The sequence below is a fragment of the Cryptomeria japonica genome, chromosome 7, assembly GCF_030272615.1.
Source record: "Cryptomeria japonica chromosome 7, Sugi_1.0, whole genome shotgun sequence".
Lineage (NCBI taxonomy): Eukaryota > Viridiplantae > Streptophyta > Pinopsida > Cupressales > Cupressaceae > Cryptomeria > Cryptomeria japonica.
The window spans coordinates 228673077-228696421 of NC_081411.1; the positions used below are offsets into that span (position 1 = coordinate 228673077).

Consider the following 23345-nt stretch of genomic DNA (forward strand, 5'->3'; position numbering starts at 1 on the left):
TTAAATCTTGCATTTAGTTGCATATCATCTTAATCTTGCATTTAGTTACATATCATTTTAATATTGTATTAGTATCACATCATTATCATTATCATACATCTCATTTTCAAAATGCATCTCGTATCATTATCATACATCTCATTTTCAAAATACATCTCATTTTCAAGATACATCTCATATCATTATCATACATCTCATTTTCAATATACATCTAATATCATTATCATTATCATACTTCTCTTTTTCAAGATGCATCTCACAAATAATAACATTCAAATAACATTACATCTCACATCAAAGTAATCAATGCAATACATCATCACATTATCACTCATTCCATCATGAATCATACATTCAGATTGTCATATAATAATCAAAATCAAAAAAATAAAGAGAATCATTATCTAAGCATCAAATAATCCTCATTATATCATCATATCAAAATATCATGCATCATAAATCAATCATCATCAATAACACATCACATGTACATCAAAGGAAATCAATGCCATATACATATATTTAAAAAATGGTCGAAATATACAAGGGATATGATGTTTGTAAAAATACAACAACGTGATAAAAAATAACAGAGATAAGTCTCTTTGGTATGACTATCTCCTGAGGCAGATGGTCTGACAGTAGATATCCTAGCACCTAGATCTCCACTAGGTGGATCACATTAGGCAGACCTCATAACACCTCTGCTCATATGACTGCGACTGGATCGACTGGATGCCAATGTAGCATAGCGAGGATCTCTATGATCTCGAGGGACCACCTCCTCATATAGACACCTATAATAGTCGACATTCTTGGCCAAGTACTATATCTCTCTCAATGTGTCTTGAACTGGGGTACCAGTCATGGCTCTCTCTAACCTATTAGCAAGGGCCTCTAATCAACCCTGATTCTCTATCTTTGTATCCTTCTTTACAATAACCTCCATAATCTGGCATTGTTGCACTAACACCTATGGTTGTAGTTGTTGCACCAAAACTTGTAGTGCTCTAATCGGCAAATCTTGTCAATGAGTGGTCACCCCGATCTGAACGGGTACCTGTGTCATGATCCCACCTATACCTATCCCTGTCTGAGGCATCGATATAGGTAAAAAATCATATCTCCTCCTTTGTGAAAGTTCCCTATCATCCTCTATCCTTCCCACCGCATCTAGCATTGCGCCTACCCTACCAACCCCGCCAGCACCAAGAATGAGACCTCTCCCTCTATCTCCATCTCCTATCCCTCTATCTCCACCCCGTCTCCCTCTATCTCCTCCTCTCCCTCCATCTCCTCTCCCTCCATCTCCTCTACCTCCTCCACCTCCACCTCCTCCACCTCCACCTCCTCCACCTCCACCTCCTCCACCATCTCCACTTGCCTCTCCTACCTCCTCTCCCTCCTCATCTCTCCATCTGGCTCCACCTCACCTCTGTGGATACTCATCCTCATCTTCATCAAATGCGGATAGCAGCTCTGTTGAATCAGATATATGTGCCACGAAGTAGGCTGAAATATCTTCCATCATCCCAGCATCAACAACCCAAGCCTGATAATCCCAGATCTGTCTTGCCAGCGACATATACTCCTCAACAAATGCTGCACTATCTAGAGTAGGTCTCCACTTTGGTGCATCCTATCATCGACAAGCATATAAACAGGCTCCATGTGGAATCCCCTATTGTCTACCATCCTATCATTGAACATATCACTTAATAATGAAGAGCATTCACACAATCAGGTACCTCAACATATATACATAAGGCATCTCTAGCCCATCCTCTGCCCACACTTCATAATCCATATACGATCTCTAGATGACCATATCGATATCATCTAGTGCTCTCCGCCAATGCTCTAATTTTACCAGCTTACACTAGACAACTACACCTATATACCCATAAACATAGGCCCAACCAACTGGCCTATCCCTATTTGCTAGCAGTCTTGACACTGGTATATGCTCCTAGGCCCACACCTGTAACAATGTCACCTTGAATGATAAACTAGTATATCCCAAATATACCACCTGGTGAAGCTCCCTGTATAGATGGGCCAACATATAGGATCCCCATGCAAACCTGTGTCCCTGAGTCACCATATCCTCCAACACCAATCTCCATCCAACAGCTAGTCCCTTCGACCTACGGTCACGACATAGAAGCCTACCAATAAAACCTGCTAATATTGATGGTAGTGAAGTGTAACCTAAATCCAAAAACTCTTGCCATAGGATCTCATAACCACTGATCTCATCATCCTAGAAGATGAGACATAGAGCTTCTATCCCACCCTCCTCAGTCTTCTCATAAGGCAACAGAGCCCCAACAATAGGAATCCATAGAATCTGATAATAGTCCTCTAGTGTGATTGTCATCTCCCCCATCGCCAAGTGAAAGGTGTTCGTGTCACTGTGCCACCTCTCAAACAACACTGTCAATAAACCCCAATTAATGATATACTGAGGCATCTTTAATAAGGAGCACAACCCACATCTATCAATAATATCTTTGTTAGCCTGTGACAAATGTTGAATCAGTGTCCATGGCCTTGGAAATCACTCTCGAGACTGAAGCACACCAAGCTCTACTTACAAATCAACAAGTATCCATCATCAGTTCTCACATCCATCCAATATATCATCAATCAAAGAAAATTAAATTGAAAAAGCAAAATCAATGACCCATATCAAAAATCAATCAAGACCCATATCAAAAATTAAACCCATATCAAAATCAATCCAGACTCATATCGAAAATCACTCAGGAACCATATCAAAAGCAACATTAGACTCATCAAAAATCAAAGTCTCATATCAAAATCAATCTAGACCCATAATAAAATCAAAGAATCATATCGAAAATCACTCAGGACCCATATTGAAAACCAATCAGGACCCATATCAAAAATCAAACCCATATCGAAATCAATCCAGACCCATATCAAAAATCACTTAGGAACCATATCGACAACAACATTAGAGTCATATCAAAAATCAAAGTCTCATATCGAAACCAATCCAGACCCATAACAAAATCAAGAACTCATATCAAAAATCACTGAGGACCCATATCAAAAATCAATTAGGACCCATATCGAAAATCAAGGACCCATATTGAAAGTCAAGATCCATATTGCAATTAATTCAGACCCATATCAAAAATCACTTAGGAACCATATCAAAAGAAAAATCAGACTCATATCAAAAGTCAAGATCCATATTGCAATCAATCTGGACCCATATCAAAAATCACTCAAGGACAATATTAAAAGAAAAATCAAGGACCCATATTGAAAATCAATTAGGACTCATATCAAAAATCAAAGACCCATATTGAAAGTCAAGATCCATATCGAAAGCAAAATCAAACTCATATAAAAAATCACTCTAGACCCATATCAAAAGCAAAATCAAGACTCATCGAAAAGAAACATATGGACCCATATCAAAAGCAACATCAAGATCCATATCAAAATCAAAATCAAGATCCATATTGAAATCAAGACTCAAATTAACTTAGCAACTCATATCGAAAGCAATTCATATCAACAATAACAGGATCCATATCAAACCCAGACTCAGATCATAATACAACAACATATCAAAATCAGACATCATCACAAAGAAGGACTCACATTAGATCATGAACCATATCCAAGCAATTAATGGACCTATCTCGACATCTACACAAACTATCTAATCTATTTGACTCATGACATAGTCTTCACAAATACTTTTTACGAACTTTGGATCCTACGCGCTACCTAGCCTACCCATTGTGCTTCTATGCAGACCCCATGCGTTAAATCATCATATGTTCTATCCTACCCCCGACTGTGCTACAATGTGACCCTCAGACATTAAAACTCCTAGGGTTTTTCTACATCCTAACACTCCTATTTTATGTGTTGAAAAACTTAACTGACATGCTAAACTAGCAAAAACCAACCCAAAATTTGAAAAATGTGACTAAAATCAATAAAAAATGAAGATGGATTTTGGCCACTTACTAGTGGACCATAGGCAATGGCTCTCTTATGTCGCCTGACATTCTTAAATTGATGTGAGGAGTATGGAATCAACATCATTGTCAAAGCTCCAAATGTTGTAGTCGCAAAGAGACAAGTGTGCAAATTACTTTTCAAAAGTCACTTTTTACCTTTTAATAGGGTAAAATAAAAAAGGTTAAGAGGTGAGGCATATATTTTCCTCCCACTTTTTCATTTTTAAACCTTGTCAACATCATTTTCGGGAGATGAATCAATAATGTGCATTCAACACAGTCAATATTATCATATCAGAATTCATTAAAAAATGCTCATCAACTAGACAATTTTTCACTAAATCCGTGATTCATCTCCCAAGGGTAAATGATCAATATCATTCATCAAATCTACATATGGGGCATCATATCGACATTTCAACACACAACATCATATCGACCAAACTTTAGCAGCATATCCGACAAATTTTCTTTGAATCAACATGTGCACACATGTCACTTCAAAGAGGGGCAAAATGTAGACGTATAAATCTACCACTTTCCTAAATGAATATTTAATATTTATTTTAACCCCATTCCCCCTATTTAATTAAATTTAATTTAATTAATTTCTTCATTTTCATCTATTTTGATTAAATGAATTACTCAATTTATCTAATTAAATTCACCTAAACCTTTTCTAACCTTTAATTAAATAAATCACTTTGTTTAATTAAATCCCCTTTCTCTCTTTTTAATTAAATTTACATTTAATTAAATTAATCCTTGCAAATAAATAAATCTAATTATTTATGCAAGTTGTCCCTATTTTAGTTGAAATAAAGTAATTTAATTTTAATTAAAATCTTTTTCCCTCCACTTGCATTCTCCTACATCTCCCACTTGCCTCCTATACCCCTTCTAAATTATTCTAATCACTTCCAATTTAGCCTAATTCATCTCCTAATTATTGTCACATTCCTAAGCAAATAGAAGTCACTTCTTAAAGCCTCCAAATTCTTTGAAATGCATTAAATGCTTTATGTCTTCAACAAGTTAACCGTCGAAGTCTTCCTAACCATTAAAGGTTAACTCAACCTTCTTGCATGGTTAGATATATTATCTCTAACTTAACCTTCATCTAACCCAAGGGTCTCATCAAGCATTCATGGCTTTAATCTTGGTTATCCTATTAACTCTTGTACAATAGTTTACCCTTTGGATAAAATATTTATCCATTGGATAACCCTAACCTAACCTTAACCTTTACCTCCTAAGGTAACCTTCATGTCTTCTCAAAAAAATTTAATGATTCTTGCATGTCCTCTCAAGCAACCCTTTGTTGACAATTGTCACCATTTCATTGGTGACAATTGTAAACATGGATTGATTAACTTTTAATCCTGGCCCTTGTTAAGATTATTTGATCTTGACCATCCATTGCCCTATTTTCCCTATTAATAGAGCTCCCATTCCTCATTTAAAAAAACAACAATCTTTCATGCATCTACATTATAGTCTAATTACTAAAATTTTTAGCCTCTCTTTGTTAAATCATCATAATAGCATTTAGAAGCATTTTTAATATATCATAGAATACTCATGCTAGACTAGTATATCATTGCTAGGATAATTTGCTAATCTTTTATCATATCATCATCTTTATGCTAGCATAATCATCATAGTTTCAATATCCTACATCTTAGAATGCATTCATGCATATAAATAAAGCATCACTCGTTCTTGGAGTTATCATTCCTAAGTCACTTTTTCTCAATGATCTAAGAGAAAAACATTGACTTTAGGGATCTTGTGAGATACTGAACAACGGGACACCCCTTGGGAAGTTGAACTAACTGAATCACGTCATATATTTGCAGCAAGAGTCTCATTGGTGTGTGGGTCTTCTGGATTTGAGTTAGTCATTTCTGTCACCATATTTTCTCTCATACATTGTGTTTCTATTACTCCAGAGGAGCTGGATATGACACTTGAGGTTGTAGATAGAAAAGTCTTTAACAACAAACATAAAATAACCAATCTGATGCTAGGAAGGGTAAATGAGATAGTAAAAGAGACCCACAAGGCATGGGCTAAGTTATTTGAAGAGAACCAAGGTTTATTTACTTCACCGGAATCAAAGATAGATACTGCAGACATCCTGATTGAAGGGAAAGGAAAGGGTATTATGGGTACTTCACCCTCAATTTTGAAAACCATTAAGATAGTGGAAATTAAGTCCCTGGTAGATACAATGTATAGGCAAATGTTGTGATACCAGCAAATACAGAGAGTGTAAAGGTTGATAATGTACAAGATACCAATGTTGAGGATAACAGTCCTCCAGATACAAATGTATAGGATGAGATTACAATTCCTAGGGAGGAACTGGTAGTTACTAAGACTGCACCAAGTGGCGAAGCCACTAGTGCAAGTGAGGAAGCTATAAGGGATAAATCATTACAGGAGAAGAAAGAGGAATCTGACAAGAAACCGGTAGTGAGTCCATCATTGATGTCAATCAACACCTCGTAGGTTGTAAAGAAAAACATAATTGAGATGAGTTCTACTCAACTCGTGATGATGGCTGCATAGAAATTAATAGAGGGATCTATGGATAAAGGGATTATTGATCAGTCTATCACTATCTTGCACATACTAGTCCTGGATTGCAAGTTTGATAGAGAATTGATCCCATCCAGCAAGCTTAAGACAATTACAGAGCATGTTTTAGAGCATTTTCAATCCTTGTAGCAGATTTCAAACTGGAAAGCACTGGAGAGGTTCACACAAGCTAAAAGAGATACATTTGATCAAACAATTGAATTTGAGAGAAAGGATATTGATGATAAATTGAAATTGATAGATAATTATTTAAAGTGGTGTACAAATATTTACAGAGTATGTTGTAACATAGATGCTCCTACATTTAATTTAGATAAGAAGATTAAGGAATTCCAGGAGAAAATTGCAAGTATAGCTAATTATTTTGACGGATTGAATTCCTTGACTACATCCATTGATGGTCAAAGTTTGGTTTTGGAAGCTCATGTTTCTTCTCTTGAGAAAGAGAAAGAGAAAATCATAAGAAGATCCAAAAGTGTTAGAGGTTTGGTGAGTCCTTGGTTGGATTCACTCAGTGTATATAAGTAGTATATAGATATGGTTGGCAATCCCACACTGACAGAGCTAAATGAGAAAGAGTCCTTTGTCCATATGCCAAATGGACTTCTATTTATTTCGGGAACATTCAAATCTGGTTGGGATACTTATCTTGAACTTTTGGAGAAGACATACCCAGATATTTTCAAATATATTAAGCTCCAGTAAGATATTTTTGGGATATTCATTGTATAGTCTTTTCATTCTCTGTCTCGGTTTTGGATCTTTGGCATTATTTCTGGAAATTTTGATTGAATTGATGTCAAATTGGAAGTGATATACATGTGAAAAATAAAAGAGGGACATGTATACATTAAGGGGAGTATGGAGAATTTTGTATTGATGAATATTTAGCTTAGGGGGAGCAGGCATGGTGAGACCAGTAGATGAAACAATGATAATTTTTCACATGAGTGTTGCCATCAATGGCAAAGGGGGAGATTGTTGGCAATTGACACTCAATTTTTTGGTTTCACTATGTTTTCATTGATGGAAACATGGCAGCTTATTTGGGCTTCATGTTTTGATTCAGTTGTGTACCGACAGGCACTTCACATACTCTACACTTGCACTGGCACCAGTAGGATGGATAAATTTCTTTGGTTACTAATAATTTAGTCCAACATGGTTTAGAATAAGGTTACCGGTATTGGAGGCTGACATCTTTTGGATCCAGCATTGACAATTGATTTTGATATTTATTTATTTATGTTATCTAACCAACATGTATATTGATATTGTAATTATCTTTGCAAGCCGACATAAGGCATGATAAATTGTATAGGATATATAGGTTAGTTGGATTAGATCATTTTGATAAATGTGATATGATGAAAATATCTATTAGGAAGGAAATAATGCAGATAAATGGTATACAACTATATCTATTTGGAATGCATTACCCAAAAAATGCAATCTATAAGTCACACACGACGTTCCACAAGTGTCATCTTTTTCAAATCCTAATATAATTTCTATCTCGTCAATCTCTACAGGAGCAACCTGACCTAGCCCCACCCAAACCAAGTTCCATTCTTCACACTTTTCAAGAATGTATTTTTTTCACTATCTTGCAGTTTCCCTCACGAATTTTCAATTATAGTGCAAAGTTCTTGACAAAGGACACCACCACATCATCTAGAGTCTATGAAATTCAATTTTTTTCTTTGATCCCATGGAGGCCAATAGTCCTTTGTCTGAGGAAGTTCTTCTTGAATTGTCATGAGGGGGAGAGGTAATGCTTGGAATCACCTTATTATTGGGAGATTGTGTACATAATCTCTTGGTCTTCTGGAAGCCAAAAACTACTTCGAGTCCACCAACTCTCATTCCACACTATACAAAATTTTCTGATATTGTCTTCCAAATATCCTTTTGTGCAAAAGCATCATTCTCATAATAGAAAAAAGGTGGCCCTTGCATGAACACATTTATTTCTTCCAAGAGTGGCCCAATAGGTTTCCCAGGAATTCCAAAACCAGTTAGTCCCTCCAGACATAAATTAGAGACGCCACATCACACACTCTAGACATTGTTTGTTTGTATTGCATACTCTTTATGTATTTATCACCCTTTAACACTTTCCTCTTCTTTTCTCCAATTTCTCTCTTCTAGGCAGCTGATGAGCTTGTTTCCATGTTATTCAAGATAATGTCTACTTGCTTTCTATTATGAAATTTACTTGCACATGAGTCTTCATCTTGTATCTTCTTCTTCTGCACAAATATAAATTATAATTCACCCTTAGATGATAATTAAATAAAATAAGAATTTGCAAAGAAAAAATTTAGTCATTGGATGTTACATATTATCTGCAGAAAGATCCTAGATCCAATTCTTGGAGAAATCAAACATCAAGATAATCTTTTTTTCAAATAACACTGAATCAAATAAATTAAAAATGTTTCATGTAATTTTTAAAAGTAGAACTCATGCAATTCTTTCATGCACCGATGATGAAGCTGTCTAACCCACAACATTATCCATAATAAAAAAAATCACCATAATAGGCTATTATAAAGTATCTATACAAAAATATGAAAGAACATTAAATTACCATTATAAACCCATAAACCATAAAATAGTGAAAATAGATATAAATTTGTAAATGTCTCCCTACAAACACCACAACCATAACCAAAAAAATCATAAATAGCAAGGGATAAATAAAAACTCAATCATTTCAAAATCTTGAATTCACTATACCACATTACAATCCACTAGGTATTCAACCTCTATCCCCATCGTTTGAACATATTTTAAGCTATCCTAATGCCCGATGAGACTAGCGGGATAACTCGCATTGATCAGCAAGAAGAGAGGTCATCAACTTATGTTATCTCGATGAGTATGAAAAAATCAATGAAAACACAAAATCATATTTAAAACATCTCCCCCTTTGTCATTGATGGAAACACATATGAAACCACCAAAACACCAATATATCTCTCCCCCTTTGACATCAAATATAAGGACGTCTCTTCATCTTGTACAAAATCCATCAATCTATACAAAATTTCTTCCTCTATCTTCATCATCTCCCCCTTAGTGTATGAACAAAATTGAGAACCAAAATTGTGCTCCAAAAATCTTCTACTTATCTACATATTTTTGTACGAAAACAAAAAAAATCTTACCCGCAAAAACTAAGTAGCTTGCATGGAAGGGGGAATGATGCCCTTGTGAATGAACTTGAGTTGATACCAAGAGGTCTTCAATCTTCTTACATAGAGGCCAAAATATTGTATTGACTTTAAATATTCAGAAGAATATCCTCTGCCTCCATACAGTTATTTGAAACCTTCACCACCAAATCAAGCTTCTAAGAGTCTTCAAATAGTCTCACCATGTTGGTGAGTTGAAAGTCTACAACATCTCTCAGATGATCAAACCGTTTCTTAATTTTGTTCATCTGATTAGTCAATGGATTTAGTTGTGTGTACAATTTTTCTATTTGAAGCCTTTTGTTTCCTTCTGCATCATTCTTCATGTCTATAGTATTGGATAGTTGTACAATTTGTGATGCTATAATATCTATGTGACCCTTAATTTCCTTAGTATTTTTAGGCCATTGGTTTTAAAACATGTATGCCACCACTACATCCTTTATAATTTTCTAAAAAAAAAATTATGCTGTCTTGTAGTTAGATATGTGTTGTTGCACATCTAATCACCAAAACTTCTAGTCTTTTCTCTTCCACCTTCTTCTTTACATCCTTCAAAAATTTGGCTTCCAATTTGAAAGCACATTCCTTAAAACCATTAAGCATCAATTGTATTTTCTCTACACTTGACAATGACTCATCCAAAAATACTTCTAGAAGTCCTTCATGAAGGACCTTCACTGCATCATTAATAAGTTATGAACCCTATATTTGAGACAATGGAATTCTTGTGAGTAGAATGGTGAAGTATATCACCCAAACAAATCGTATGCAAGGGAGACAATCACTTAAGGTCCATCTAATATTGAGACATTGATGCCCACTTTAGCTTGTCCCATCCTAAATATCCCCTAGGCATGTTTTTCTTCGTTCCCACTTTGATTCTACTCACATCATCTTGAAATGTGCATTTTCAACTCCTTCCTCAACCTCTGTTCAATTTTAAGTCCTCATTGACAAAACTAGGACGCCTTAGGTGCCCTGATACTCGTGATTGGGACCCAAAATATGACCCCTCATTTCTTCCCTCATGTGTGTGAAAAAAAATCAGCTTCATGTTAGTCGGCTCCAAAAATTCAAACACTTTATGTATGATTAGGTATAAAAGGAACCCTGCCCTATCATTTGAAGGGGTCTACCTACAATTCAAGTAATCTCTTAATTATAAATTCAATTCAATTCCAAGGGACAAGCAAACAAGCATTCATCAAGCATTGAAGGAGAATCCAAGTTAAACTACAACTTTCAAGATCAACATTCTGCATGACATCCTAAAACCTTCTGTGAGGATTCAAGAAATATTCATCAAGGTATCATGTTCAATTGCAAGCATTTTTAGATTAGATCTATCCTTTCCCTCAAAAGGAAAACATTATACTTCAAGCTAAAATTCAAAAACCAAGGTTTGACCTAGGAAATCCCCCATGTGCAAATCCATTCCTAGAAAGACGTGGTGGTGACTTTCCAGATATATCATGTGGGTCTGGTTTTAGCATAAATGCTAAAAATTATAGAGGTAACAATTATATAGGGGAAGAAAATAATAGAATGGAGCCATCCTCGTGTGAGCTATGGGAGAAAAATGAAGAGGTATGGAGGGAAGTTGTCGATGTTGGTTTGGAACCATATATAAGAAAATTGCATGGGATGAACCACAAGCTCACAGAACTGTTTGTTAAAAAATAGAACAAGGGAGTGCTAATTGTCTATGGAGCTAATTTTAGGGTTGACAAACCCTTCATAGATAAGATTACTTGGCTGAGTATGGAGGGTAAAAAATTCTATAGGGAAAGGAAAAACATGGAAGAAGCCCTTTCGATTTTCTATGATAAGAAGAGCGAGAGAAGCAGAGTCAAAAAGAACTTGGATGGAGGCTACAATAAAAAGAATCTTATAAAGATTTGGGAAGATATGGCAGAGTTCATTATGAGGTACATAACACTTGATGGCCAAATTTCTCTTATTATTTCACAATTATAAATCACTTTAGACATGACAAAAGAATTTTGATGTCATTTTATTTACTGTCTTCTCTTGAGCATTCTATTCGTAAGCATTGTGAAATAAGGAAAAGACAGTTTTGCATGAGGGATTAATCCTCTTGATTATGGAGTTCGCTAATGTTCACGAGGTTAAACCCTCTCCTATTTTCAGAAACTCCAAACCCTTAGCTAGCCAGGATATGCATGATATTTCTGTTACAAATTTTGGTGAGGAGGAGGGCGAGATTGCCATGAACTGGAATGACATCCATGTTTTGGATGACCTTTAATATAAAACCTTGGAGGATGAGGGTCCCCCGCAAAATCCCACTCCTAGCACTACTAGTAGAAAAATAAGAAGGAATCCACCTAGATGGGTACTGAAAAAAAAGAAAACCCTTGTTTCTCAATCCCAAAATTTGGGCCCACAAAATCTTAAAAAGTAGAAGACTGGGAAAAGGGTGGAGACTCAACAAAAAGGGGAAGATGAAATTAAACATGATATTCCCATCAATGTACACCCTAATGACCCTAAAAGCGACAAAATGGATGTTAACAGGCTCTTGGGTAATTCACTCTCCAACCAGGAGATTTGCTTTCATTGGGTTTTTGGTGAAATTAATCTTCTAAAATAGGGGATGAAGGATATTATTGATTCTTTCACTAAGAATACGACACCTAATAAAATTGATAGACTACATAAGTTGACCCAAAAAATTACGAAATATATCAAGGTCATGAAAACAAAGCATGATGCTAGGATTGACAAGCTAGAGAATGATATTCAGGATTTAAAGGGTAAACTCAAGGGTTTGGTCGAGATCAATAAGGAGGCAACGTATAACAATGCAGAAGGTCTCAAAAGAGTGAATGAGGAAATTTCCATTCAGAAAGCTCATCTGATCAGATCCAACCTGTCATCTGACATCAACTTGGACAAGAAGAAGCAGGATGTGTAGACCTCCACGAGGCCCTCTACTGGGACAAGGATAAAAAACAAGAAATGAGAACTTAGAGATTTATCATGGATGAAATCCAGGAGATCAATAATAGGACAATCCAGAAGAATATTGACCTCTTGAAACATCTCAGTTAGTTATTTCTGGCTTCTTTTTTGCTAGCATTGTAGTTTTCAGTGTTAGTCTTTCTGGGGTACTTCCCCTATTTCTGTTATTTTTTAGCGGTTGTTTAGACACTAGTTTAACTGTGTATATTTTCTAATGGATTTGAGTTTTGGGTTTCGGGCCCCTGGTAAATCTCATTTATCTTAATAAAAAATAACCAACATCTAGAGGCAAATGAATAACACAAACACAAGAAAGATAAAGATGTACAAGAACAAATTGTATGCTCATCAAGATGCAAAAATTGATCATGTATACAATTAACATGGGCCTACTTATAAAGGCATAGCCATAGGGAAATGAGAGCACACAATCATGACATGTGGACTAATGAGATACAATGGTAGGTAGGGGTGGGTAGGAGGGGTGGGTAGGAGAAATAATAGATAATTCCACTAAAGGTGGATCACCCACCAAAGGTGGAATTATCATTCCACTATAAGTGGATATAAAAATGTAATAACAAGATAACACCACCAAAGGTGGGATTTCTCCTACAACCATGTTCCCTAGATATGTAATTCCCTGAACTTCTCATATGTAAACTACTATTAAATGCATTATCCTAAGTCAACTTAAGTAAAGTGTAATTATGAGACATAATTTGAACAAACAAATTGTATATACACGATCTATGTAGTCCTTGGGGGTATGATTGAGTCCTCCATCCATGCATCTTGTTTCTTTTTTTTCTTTTGGAGAGGAGTTTTGTCATATGTGGTTTCTAATTTTCACCATTTATGAGAGGTCATTTGCATTGTACATGGGTATATAAAATGGTTTTGTATCTAGGACCCACCTTGCATATTGCATAATAATCTTCTCCCTAAGTTGCACTTAAGGGGGGGTGTTGGATAGCTTAAGTTTCACTTAGGCATGTCAATACACATTCCTTGGTGTTAGGTAAGGTTTATTATATTTTATTACCTACCTACATTTAGTTAATTGTGTTGTTAATTGGTAGGTTATTATACCTAAGCTCATCTCCTATTGATATCGACTCTCTCGCCTTTGCTTTATAAGGTGTACTGTAAATTGTTTGATATCTCAACATAATCTTCTTTCTCTCCATGGTGAAGGTTTATAGCTATTTGCAAGACTTGGAGGTTGATTACTCTAATAGTAGCATCATGATGATATTTTGGTAGCCCCTATCCTTGGTGATATAAATTCCATAGAAATTTGCAATCACTTCTACAACATTAAAAGTTTTAATTTCTACATTAGCCACATGGGCCACCACCACCCTGCCACTTGGATCTATAATGATGCCACCCCAACCTACCTGACCTAGGTTCCCTTTAGAAGATGCATTTAAATATAACTCTAACCAATCGGTGTTGGTGGGGAATTAAAATAACCCTTATAAACATCCATGAAGGAGACTTAAGTTTTGAAAAACCAAAGCATTCAATTTTGTTTTGAGGATTCAAAATTTTAATTGATTTATGAATGCAAAAATTGGAAAATTATATAAAAACTCCATTAAGTGATATTTAATTTTTATCAATTTTTCAAGATAACAATTTTGCAATGTGAAAAGGTTCCCTTTTTGTTGAATATTATCAACAACACATTTCTTTGAAAAATTCAAATTGTGAGTTTTGTAAAAAAAATGTTGACACTATGAGAGCAAAAAAAAAAAAAGTGCCACTTTTTTTAATTTAAAAAAAAAATAAAAATCTCTTTTATAATTCAAATTGAATCGTACAAGGCAATTCATATGATTTCTTAAGGTTGAGAATGGTATCCTAGACAATAGAGAGCCTGAGAAATAAAGAGGGTGAGAAGATAACCTAAAAATTAGATGCACATCAAACACATGAAAACCTACAAATTTATGATTTCAAAGAAGGAAAGGACACCTACACACACAAGAATGATCCATTTCTTGTACCACTCAACCCATTTCGCAAGATATTCCCATTTAAATCCACCCACGTCCAATTTTAGAAAAAAGGTTATTGGAGCAAATTTCTTCACAAAACATGAATAGTGCAAATGACTTCTATTTTTATTTCAATGCTTTTTCCTAATTTTTAATCTTATTTTGTTTATCTATTTTCTTCATTCTTTTTCAAAGAATCATTTTAGAAAAAATAAATAGCCTAAATTGATTCATTTGTGATATAATTGATCAAACAATTAAATAAAATATACACATTCCCAACCCATAGTACTTTTTTATAAATAAAATAAAATAAAATAATTTTTCCTGTTTTCCTCAAAATATGAAAATATTTTGATAGACAACATAAGCAATTATGTCATTCCTAAATTTTTATTTACAAGAAATGAGAAAATTAAACCATTAAACTAATGAAACATTTGAACAAATAACTCGTGACATATATAGAGTATAGAATCACCTTTGATTTGTATCCAAGTTAACAAACCATATAGCTCAAGACCTAAAGACACAATAACTCATAATGAAAGGGTGAAGTTGAGTGACCAATAAACACTCAAAGAAACAAGCACAAGCATTACCTATGCATCCCCTATTACATAGTTGGAAAAATACTAACATCCAAACATCTCAAGGCTATAAACAAAAAAGGCATTACAATAAACAACCTCAGAGATCATTGTACTTTTCATTTATTAAAAGTTATATGACATGACCATGGTGATTAATTCTTAATAGTGGAAATGTGGTAACATATATGACTAAGAAAATCATCCAACAATGTCCTTTTATGTGTTATCTACATTACTTTTTTGAGAACTCCCATTTATAGTTATTCTTGTATTTCATTGCTTCAATTAAAATTTAAAAGAGCATCCTATTGTTACTATTCTCTGAAACAATAGGATTAAATTACTGAAAGGGTGGCATCAAGCGATACATTATAAGTTATCATAATGATCCTCCACCTCTTGCTACTAATCTCTATTTTTCCACTCATAACCATAATAAATGTGTTAGAAGAAAACAATATGAAGGCCATATCTACAAAGCACATTTGTGCACATTTCTTAAGTAGACGAGATAAATCTCTAATCTTATTTTCAATTAGGTTCTTCTAGTCACATATATCTATAGTCACTTTAAGCTTTCCTTTGTGCGTTTCTAAATATAAAAGCTTCCAAAATCTTCCTTTAGCTAATAATTTGTTAGATTATATTCCATTAAATTAATTCTATATCTTATTTTACTATAAGTCACTTATGCACATATATGAATGAAGTTGAACATTTTCTATTACACCATAGTACAATACTAAAATGTGCTTTCTTAGATTTTTAACTAAACCGGAGTTAAAAAATTCAAAGTCAAGCTTAAAGATAGATAAATGGTTCCATTCTAACAACATTACAAACAAAGGTATTGATCATTAAGATAAAATTCATTTCAACAATATAATTAGTATTTTTCGTAACAATTTTGATTTCGATTATTTTCTAATTTATTGTAAAGAATAAATGGACATAGAATAGGTGTCAAGACCATTAAGATAAAATTTGTCCAAACAATATAACTAATTTTTTTCTAATCTATTTTGATTTTGATTATTTTGTAATTTATTATACAACATAAATGGGCATTTTTCTATGATTTCTTATGAATTATAAGCGATATAGATAGAATAAATAATTGGATAGATGAATAAGGATTTCTATAATCAATTTATATAATCCATCACAATTTCTATCCTTTTCATTAAAAAAAAATTAAATATTTAAAATTCTCACTTAAACATAACACATTTATAATAGAAAACTAATATAACGAACATTTTAAAATCAAAATAATAATCATAAACAAATATAACATTGTCGAGAATGCATAGATTATTTAAGATATCATTAAGATGATCATAATATTTTAAAAATTCTATAAATATCTAGTGACAAATCATTTACATAATATTATGTTGTTAAATTATTATAAATAATTGCTTTTTAAATAAAATTCAAAAAATAACATCCATATTGGAAAAATGAGAATAATAATAAAGAAAAGCCATCCACTACCTACAGTAAAAAGAAAACTTGATCAAAAGAAGTCTCATGAAATTGAATTCATGAAGTTTCCATAGTTCGTAATGATATGATTGTTATTCTTCTAGATTTGACTGTGTGTATTTTTATGCTACCAACGTTTTAGATCAAACACCATGATCCATCATTAGGGAAAGAAGGAAAGTTAGAGAGAAAGAGAACATAATATGAGGATAGAGCGTATTATTCCATTGGCTTCTTTTCTCCTCTTTTGTTTTGGTTGACTTTTGTGTTGTTTTTTTTTGTGGTAATTTATATTTATGCCTCTTTCTTGTTATTTGTCCTGTATCCTTGAGCCTCACCTTTTAATATTCTAGGTTTGCTAATATCCTCATATTTTGTTCTCTTTCTCTCTAACTTGCCTTCTTTCCCTGATGATGGATCATGGTGTTTGATCTGAAACGTTGGAAGCATAAAAATACACATGGTTGAATCCAGAAGAATAACAATCATATCAAGTCTCATGAAACTTTATTTAAATTATTCTATAAAAATAATATACAATAAAAATGGGAAACCTCAATCTAATTAGAACAGTCCATATAAATTTTCTTTTTACTTTTAGGCAAATAGTATTCTAGACAATAGCTGCCTCATATAAAGGGCATATACAAACATAGGAATATAAAAACAGGCACACTCCATGGTTTATTCAAACTATTAAGAGAAAACTTTAATTTTCGCCCTTCAGAGTGGTCCAGAGACTTATGATGGTTTCAGCAAAAAATAATAAACGCTATAATGACGGCCAAGACAAGCCATGGTGTTGAGAAGTATTCCTCCCATATTTTAACAAACTAGAGCACCCATTGTTGTGTTAATTTAAATGAGTAGAGGAAAACATATATAATGAACTAAAATAGAATGAAAAAAAGAAAATACATAAACATAAGGGTGGCTGCAAGAAGTTGAGTCCCACTTTTGGGCAAAAAGTGGAAGTGTTTTCCCTATTTTTCAATTTTTTCGTCGAATGATGTCAAAATTTGAAGCACTTAGAGATTGAATCTCAAAAAACTTTAGTAGTAGAAAATGTAGTGCTCAGAGTCTAATTTTCAAATATGTAATTTATTTCAATACCCACATGGTAGAAATTGGTTTTAGTAGGCATGTTTGAAAACCACTTTTTAAAAATGCTTGTTTCAAGACCATACCACACTTGTATGACCACCATATTTTGATGTAAATAAATGAATTTTTGTAATTCCTTTTAGAAAAGATACCTAAGACACCAAATATTGAGGAGAATATTTTTCTTATTTTTTTAAAAATATATATTTTTTAACTATTTTTAATTGACTATAAAGTACATTTTCAAAACATCTGGTGTACAACCACCATAATTTGATGAAAGTTTAATATTTTTAAAATATTATTTTTTTAATCTTCTAAGGAATTGTATTTATATTGATGTCATATAATTACTTTCCAAAAAACCTAAAAATGAAAAAGTAATTAAAGTTTTACTAAAACCTGGCTATTTTACATTTAGGTACCACTTTTGATTAATTAATAATGTAAAAATAGTAAAAGAAAATTATATCACTATGAAATTTAAATTTTTGAAAAGCTATTAAAGTTTTACTAAACCTTGCTATTTTACATTTAGGTACCACTTTTGATTAATTAATAATGCAAAAATAGTAAAAAATAATTATATCACTATGAAATTTAAACTTTTGAAATCAAGACAGTGAGAACTCTAATGGGTTTTTGTTTCATCAAAAAAAAAGATCAGGAAGACCTCCAAAAAATTACAGCAAGGTAGAAATCTGGTATACAAGTTCCTTAGCCATTTTTTTCGAGGTGTAGACATAGGCTTGGTCCCACCAAGCCTAACCCAAAGCCAAAATTGAGGTATAGGTGTGTTTCCCGCTCCATCTTTTATGAAACGGGTGCCCATTAATTAAAATTCAAAAAAGGGCACCTATGTTGAAATTTTTAGCATTTTAAGAAACATGTGGATGTTTTTAGAAATGTGTACCCATTTTTAGAAACGTGTGCCCATTTTTAGAAACATGTACCCTTTTTTAGAAACATGTGCCAGTTTCTAAAAATCATACACCTGTTTCTCTACGGTGGTCTGATCCTAAATGGGCACCCATTTTATTTTTATGGGTTGGGCCCCGAAGCTAAACTAGTGTCTGTTTCTTAAAAAATGAGTGCTCGTTTCTAGCAGCAAAATTTTTTGCTCACGGACTTCCACGGAATTGGGACCCGACTTCTTGCACCAACCCATAATAAACACAATACACATTGAATTACGTAGTTCACCATAAATGGCTCCATCCATGGGAATGCAAAGAAGTCTCTTCATTAATGAATAATGTTTACATGGCCTATACTCATCTATTTATATAATCCTATCCAGCTATCAAGTGAAGATTCTAGGAAGATGAATAGTCATATAATCATTGGGCTTCATATACCCAACAATCTCCCTCATGAAGGCCAACCAATACATCCATGCACAACAACATCCTTGTATTTCTATTTCAAAACTCACATTCTAACCAAACTTTGAGAAGATTTTAATTGTGCCAAAGATTGCTCACAAACACTTTGAATTAATCTTCTCCAAGTTATGTTAGAATCAATAAAACCTAACAGTTGAGGATCATGAAGACTTTTCTTTATTTCTTCAATTATCATCTTATTTTTATATATAGCAAAGTGTTCTATTTTCATCCATGCACCTATGCTCCTTATTGGATCCACATGCTCCTCACCATATAGTAGAGAATCTCCTATTTGATATGCTTCCAAAGAGTTTTGAATATTTGGGATCTCCAAACATGCCAGCTCCTCCAAAGCAAGCAAGAAAATCTTGTAGAAATCTGTGAGTGGTCCGCTACACTCGAACCACCCTTGCAATGCATCTAACATTGCCTTCAAAACCTCAGACAAGAATAATAAGCAGGGAAGCCTGGGCAACAATTGTTTGGCGACCATGTCCCAAATCTCCCTATCATATCTCTCCACTGTACTTCCCAACTTCTCCTTATCTGTCTCTTTAGCCTCTTCAATAACCATGACTGATTTCCTATTACTTTCGTCTGTCTAATGCAATTTTTCCTCCTTTTTAACCTTATCATTTTTCATGTGAAGACTAGTGTGAGCCCCAAGCGGGAGAAAGCGGTTCTATTGGAGATTCAATGTCACTATCTCCTTCTTTCAAAGGTCGTCCCCAACTGCATACATACACCCCAATTGCAAGGTTATTAATTGAAACACCAAATTCGACATTGGCAAAAATTGTTGCCTTTCCATGCTAGTCAGGTAGTATTGACTTGTCTATGGTACTTCCACCTTCATTCATAATACAATTATGGGTCCCTCTATGAAATAGAACAAAGTCATTGGCTATCAGCTCTTGTCCTTCATGAACCAGCTCTAGCCCTTGGTGAGAACGTAGCTCTGGCTATTGTTCTCCATAACTGACTTTGGTTCAACTGTACCAAACACGATTTTCTTACTGCTTTCCTCTTCTTTAGTCAGATTCATGGTGTACTAGCCAATCAAGTTTGTGGGTGAACCACCATCATTATCAAGACCACTTCGATAACCATGCCCAACACCAACAGGCTCCATGTCAAATGAGTTATTTGTATTTTTTGCAGAAGCTTGTGAACTACCTACAAACTCAGGTGCACATTCTTCATCATCTTTCACCCATTCTTGTTCACTGTAGTATATTCGCCCTTCCTCAAGTAGCCTGCGTAGCTCCTCCGCCAAGGTATCATGTAACAAATCCCTATAAAACCTCGATGCCTGCCTGCTGCAATGCCCTTCATTTACACCGCAATGATGCCCAACTCCTAGGTTTGAAGGTGTGGAAGAGGAGCGTGCAATCAATGTATTCCATTCTGCCTCCACTTCTACAATCTGCAACAATAAATAATCACTCTTTTTCATTTTGAAATCCAATTTTCTAAAAGACCTTACCCTTAGCCTTTCAAAAGTTTTTTGGATCTTGTGTAGCATTGAACCAGAGGCTCTCTCCGGCCTCTTTGAGCTTTGAAATCCCTATGCTCTTGGGATCTTTAGTTGCCAGGTACCCTAAATCTTCTTGTGGTTTCTTTTCACAAAGAAAAAACTTTTCTATCAAGAAGAATTGCATTTTTGTGACGAAAGAGTCCTCTGTTAGGAGCTTCCTATCACTTTCCTCTTCCTGAAATAAGGTCTTTTCAAAAAAATCCCACTCTTTGTCAAAGTTGTCTTTTTAAACATTCATTATACGACACAAAACCTCCAACTTCTAATCCATACAAATCAGCCGATCTATGAGTAAGAGATTTTCTTCCTTCAGCCTCACAATTTTTTCTTCTCGGTAATCCTCCTGACTTTTGGTCTCAACTTCCTCAACTTCATCCTTGCTTCAGCATCCTCCTCTTCAGCCGAATCCATATTGTCAATAAATTCTTTAATAACAAAATCAGCGTCATCCTCTTCTTCCTCCATCTCTTCTCAAGCCAACTTGGCTTTGATACCAATTGTAACTTTAAACGAGCATAGAAAAAAATGTATAATGAACTAAACTAGAATGAAAAACAGAAAATACACAAACATAATAAACACACTACACAGCGAATTAGGTGGTTCACCATAAATGGTTACATCCATGGGAATGCAAGGAAGTCTCTTCGTTAATTTGTAATTTTTACATGACCTGTACTCATCTAATTATACAATCATATTCAGCTATCAAGTGAAAAGTCTGAGAAGATGAACAGTCATGCGACCGTTGGACTTCCTATACCTTTCAGCTCCCTCGTGATCTCATCAAATTGGTTGCATTTAGGTATCCATCTTGAACTGTTCATATCATTCCACATCCTGGCCACCTCTTTGCTGTCAGCCAGATTGTTCTGAATGATTTTCTCCTCTCTCAAAGCATCTGCATCTTTTTCCGTTTCCACCAAGTGGGACATAAACAGGACGAAGCGAGTTACTACTTTTTGATCTTCATCGCTACTCATCTCTAAAAGCTCATTGCTTCCACTTTTATAGCAAGCCTCATATGCCAATAAATTTCTGAATATTGTTTCTGTCCACACTCCAACATCAATTTCCGGAAGAAGCAGAGTGCCAGTCTGCTTGTCGAAAGAGATATCATGGATCCCGTCATAATCCATTGCTTTGAACACTACTCCAGGTTTTGTAAGTTTCTCTGCTCCGTATGGAAGATACCTTTCATCGCTTATCTCAGGAATTTCCTTTTTCCTAATACAAGGACTTATAAGACAATACAAAAGCTTTAGCACAGAGGATCTGAAGTCACAATCGGAAGCAGAGGAGTCAGAACTGGGTGATACCAGCTTTAGTTCCTTCTTATAGGAAAGCCAGGAATCTTTAGAGACAAGCGTAAGGCGTAAACAATCTAAGAGGTGTTTACATCCTATCCAATTGAGAGTGCTCTTATAAGGCCATGGAGATTAGGACTTTATAGGGGAAATATGGCAACACAGATGGTGAAACAAATCCTCCAATAGGGCCCTTTCCCCGGTTACCTCCATTGCTTTTTCAAGAGCCGCCATTGGCAGTTGGTTCTCCAGTTTCATCACATCCATCAAAATGGTGAAGAGCACGGGATTGTTACTGCGCTCATAGAAAACAGGATGACTGGAAGCTACCTGAGCAGAGGCATCATCCCATCCACTGTAAACTGGCAAAATGTTACCGCTGACGCCGCTACCATCCTCTTGTCTATTAAAACCCATAACAAAAGTGTTGAGAAATTCTAGCAGAAACGCCACGTCTACAAAGCACATCTGAGCAAATTTCTTTATCGGGCTGTGAGATAAATCTGTCATTATTATCAACTACTTTCTTCCGATCACATACCTCTACCATAGCCTGAAGCTTTCCTCTGTGATGTTGATCATCGGTAAGCTATCTTTTTGTAGCTAACAGCTTGTCCGATTGCATTCCATCAAGCTGCTCCCGCCGCTCCTTTTCTTTCTCCATGAGGGACTGCTCGACCTTCTTGCCATGATATTGGGGAGAGTAATTATGATAAGGGCCAAATGACACCATGGTGGGATGGTAGAACTTGGTGCTTTCGCCTACAACAGCTATCGGCACTGTAAGAATGCATGCCTCTTTCCTATCTCTCGCTTCCTCTGCCTTTTTCGCATTCGTAATTATCTCTACTACGAAAACATTGAAACTGCTTGCCAAAGACAACGCCATTTTTCCAGTAAGCAGAAAAAATCAGGTATAAACTAAAACAAGTCGTTTGATAACTATGGTTTGCCATTTAAACAAATATATAATGTATCTCTAGCTTCACAAGAAGACATATTTTTAGTACGTCACTATCGGTCAAAATACAATTGCCAATATGATATGATGATGGGTCCTAGCAACTAAATCAGTTGCTCATTCAAAAATGTAGTATAAATAATCTCTTACAAATGGAGAAAA

General features: G+C 34.7%; 1 protein-coding gene across 1 annotated transcript; it reads right to left on the reverse strand.

Annotated features, from left to right (window-relative positions):
* Nucleotides 1–21652: 21652 nt before the first annotated feature.
* LOC131028356 (uncharacterized) lies at nucleotides 21653–23111 on the reverse strand. The gene is made up of 3 exons (XM_057958623.2): nucleotides 22831–23111; nucleotides 22430–22712; nucleotides 21653–22246 (listed from the first exon to the last, which is right to left on the reverse strand). The coding sequence occupies exons 1-3, from the start codon at nucleotides 23109–23111 to the stop codon at nucleotides 21653–21655; spliced, it is 1158 nt and encodes a 385-aa protein (XP_057814606.2).
* Between the last annotated feature and the right edge of the window lie 234 nt (nucleotides 23112–23345).

Coding starts and splice junctions, on each gene's coding strand:
- LOC131028356 (XM_057958623.2), bottom strand. CDS start 23,111: ATGGCGTTGTCTTTGGCAAGCAGTTTCAATGTTTTCGTAGTAGAGATA. Junction 22,713..22,830: donor GGAATGCAATCGGACAAGCT/GTTAGCTACAAA, acceptor TTTATCTCACAG/CCCGATAAAGAAATTTGCTC. Junction 22,247..22,429: donor CTCTTGAAAAAGCAATGGAG/GTAACCGGGGAA, acceptor TCCTATAAGAAG/GAACTAAAGCTGGTATCACC.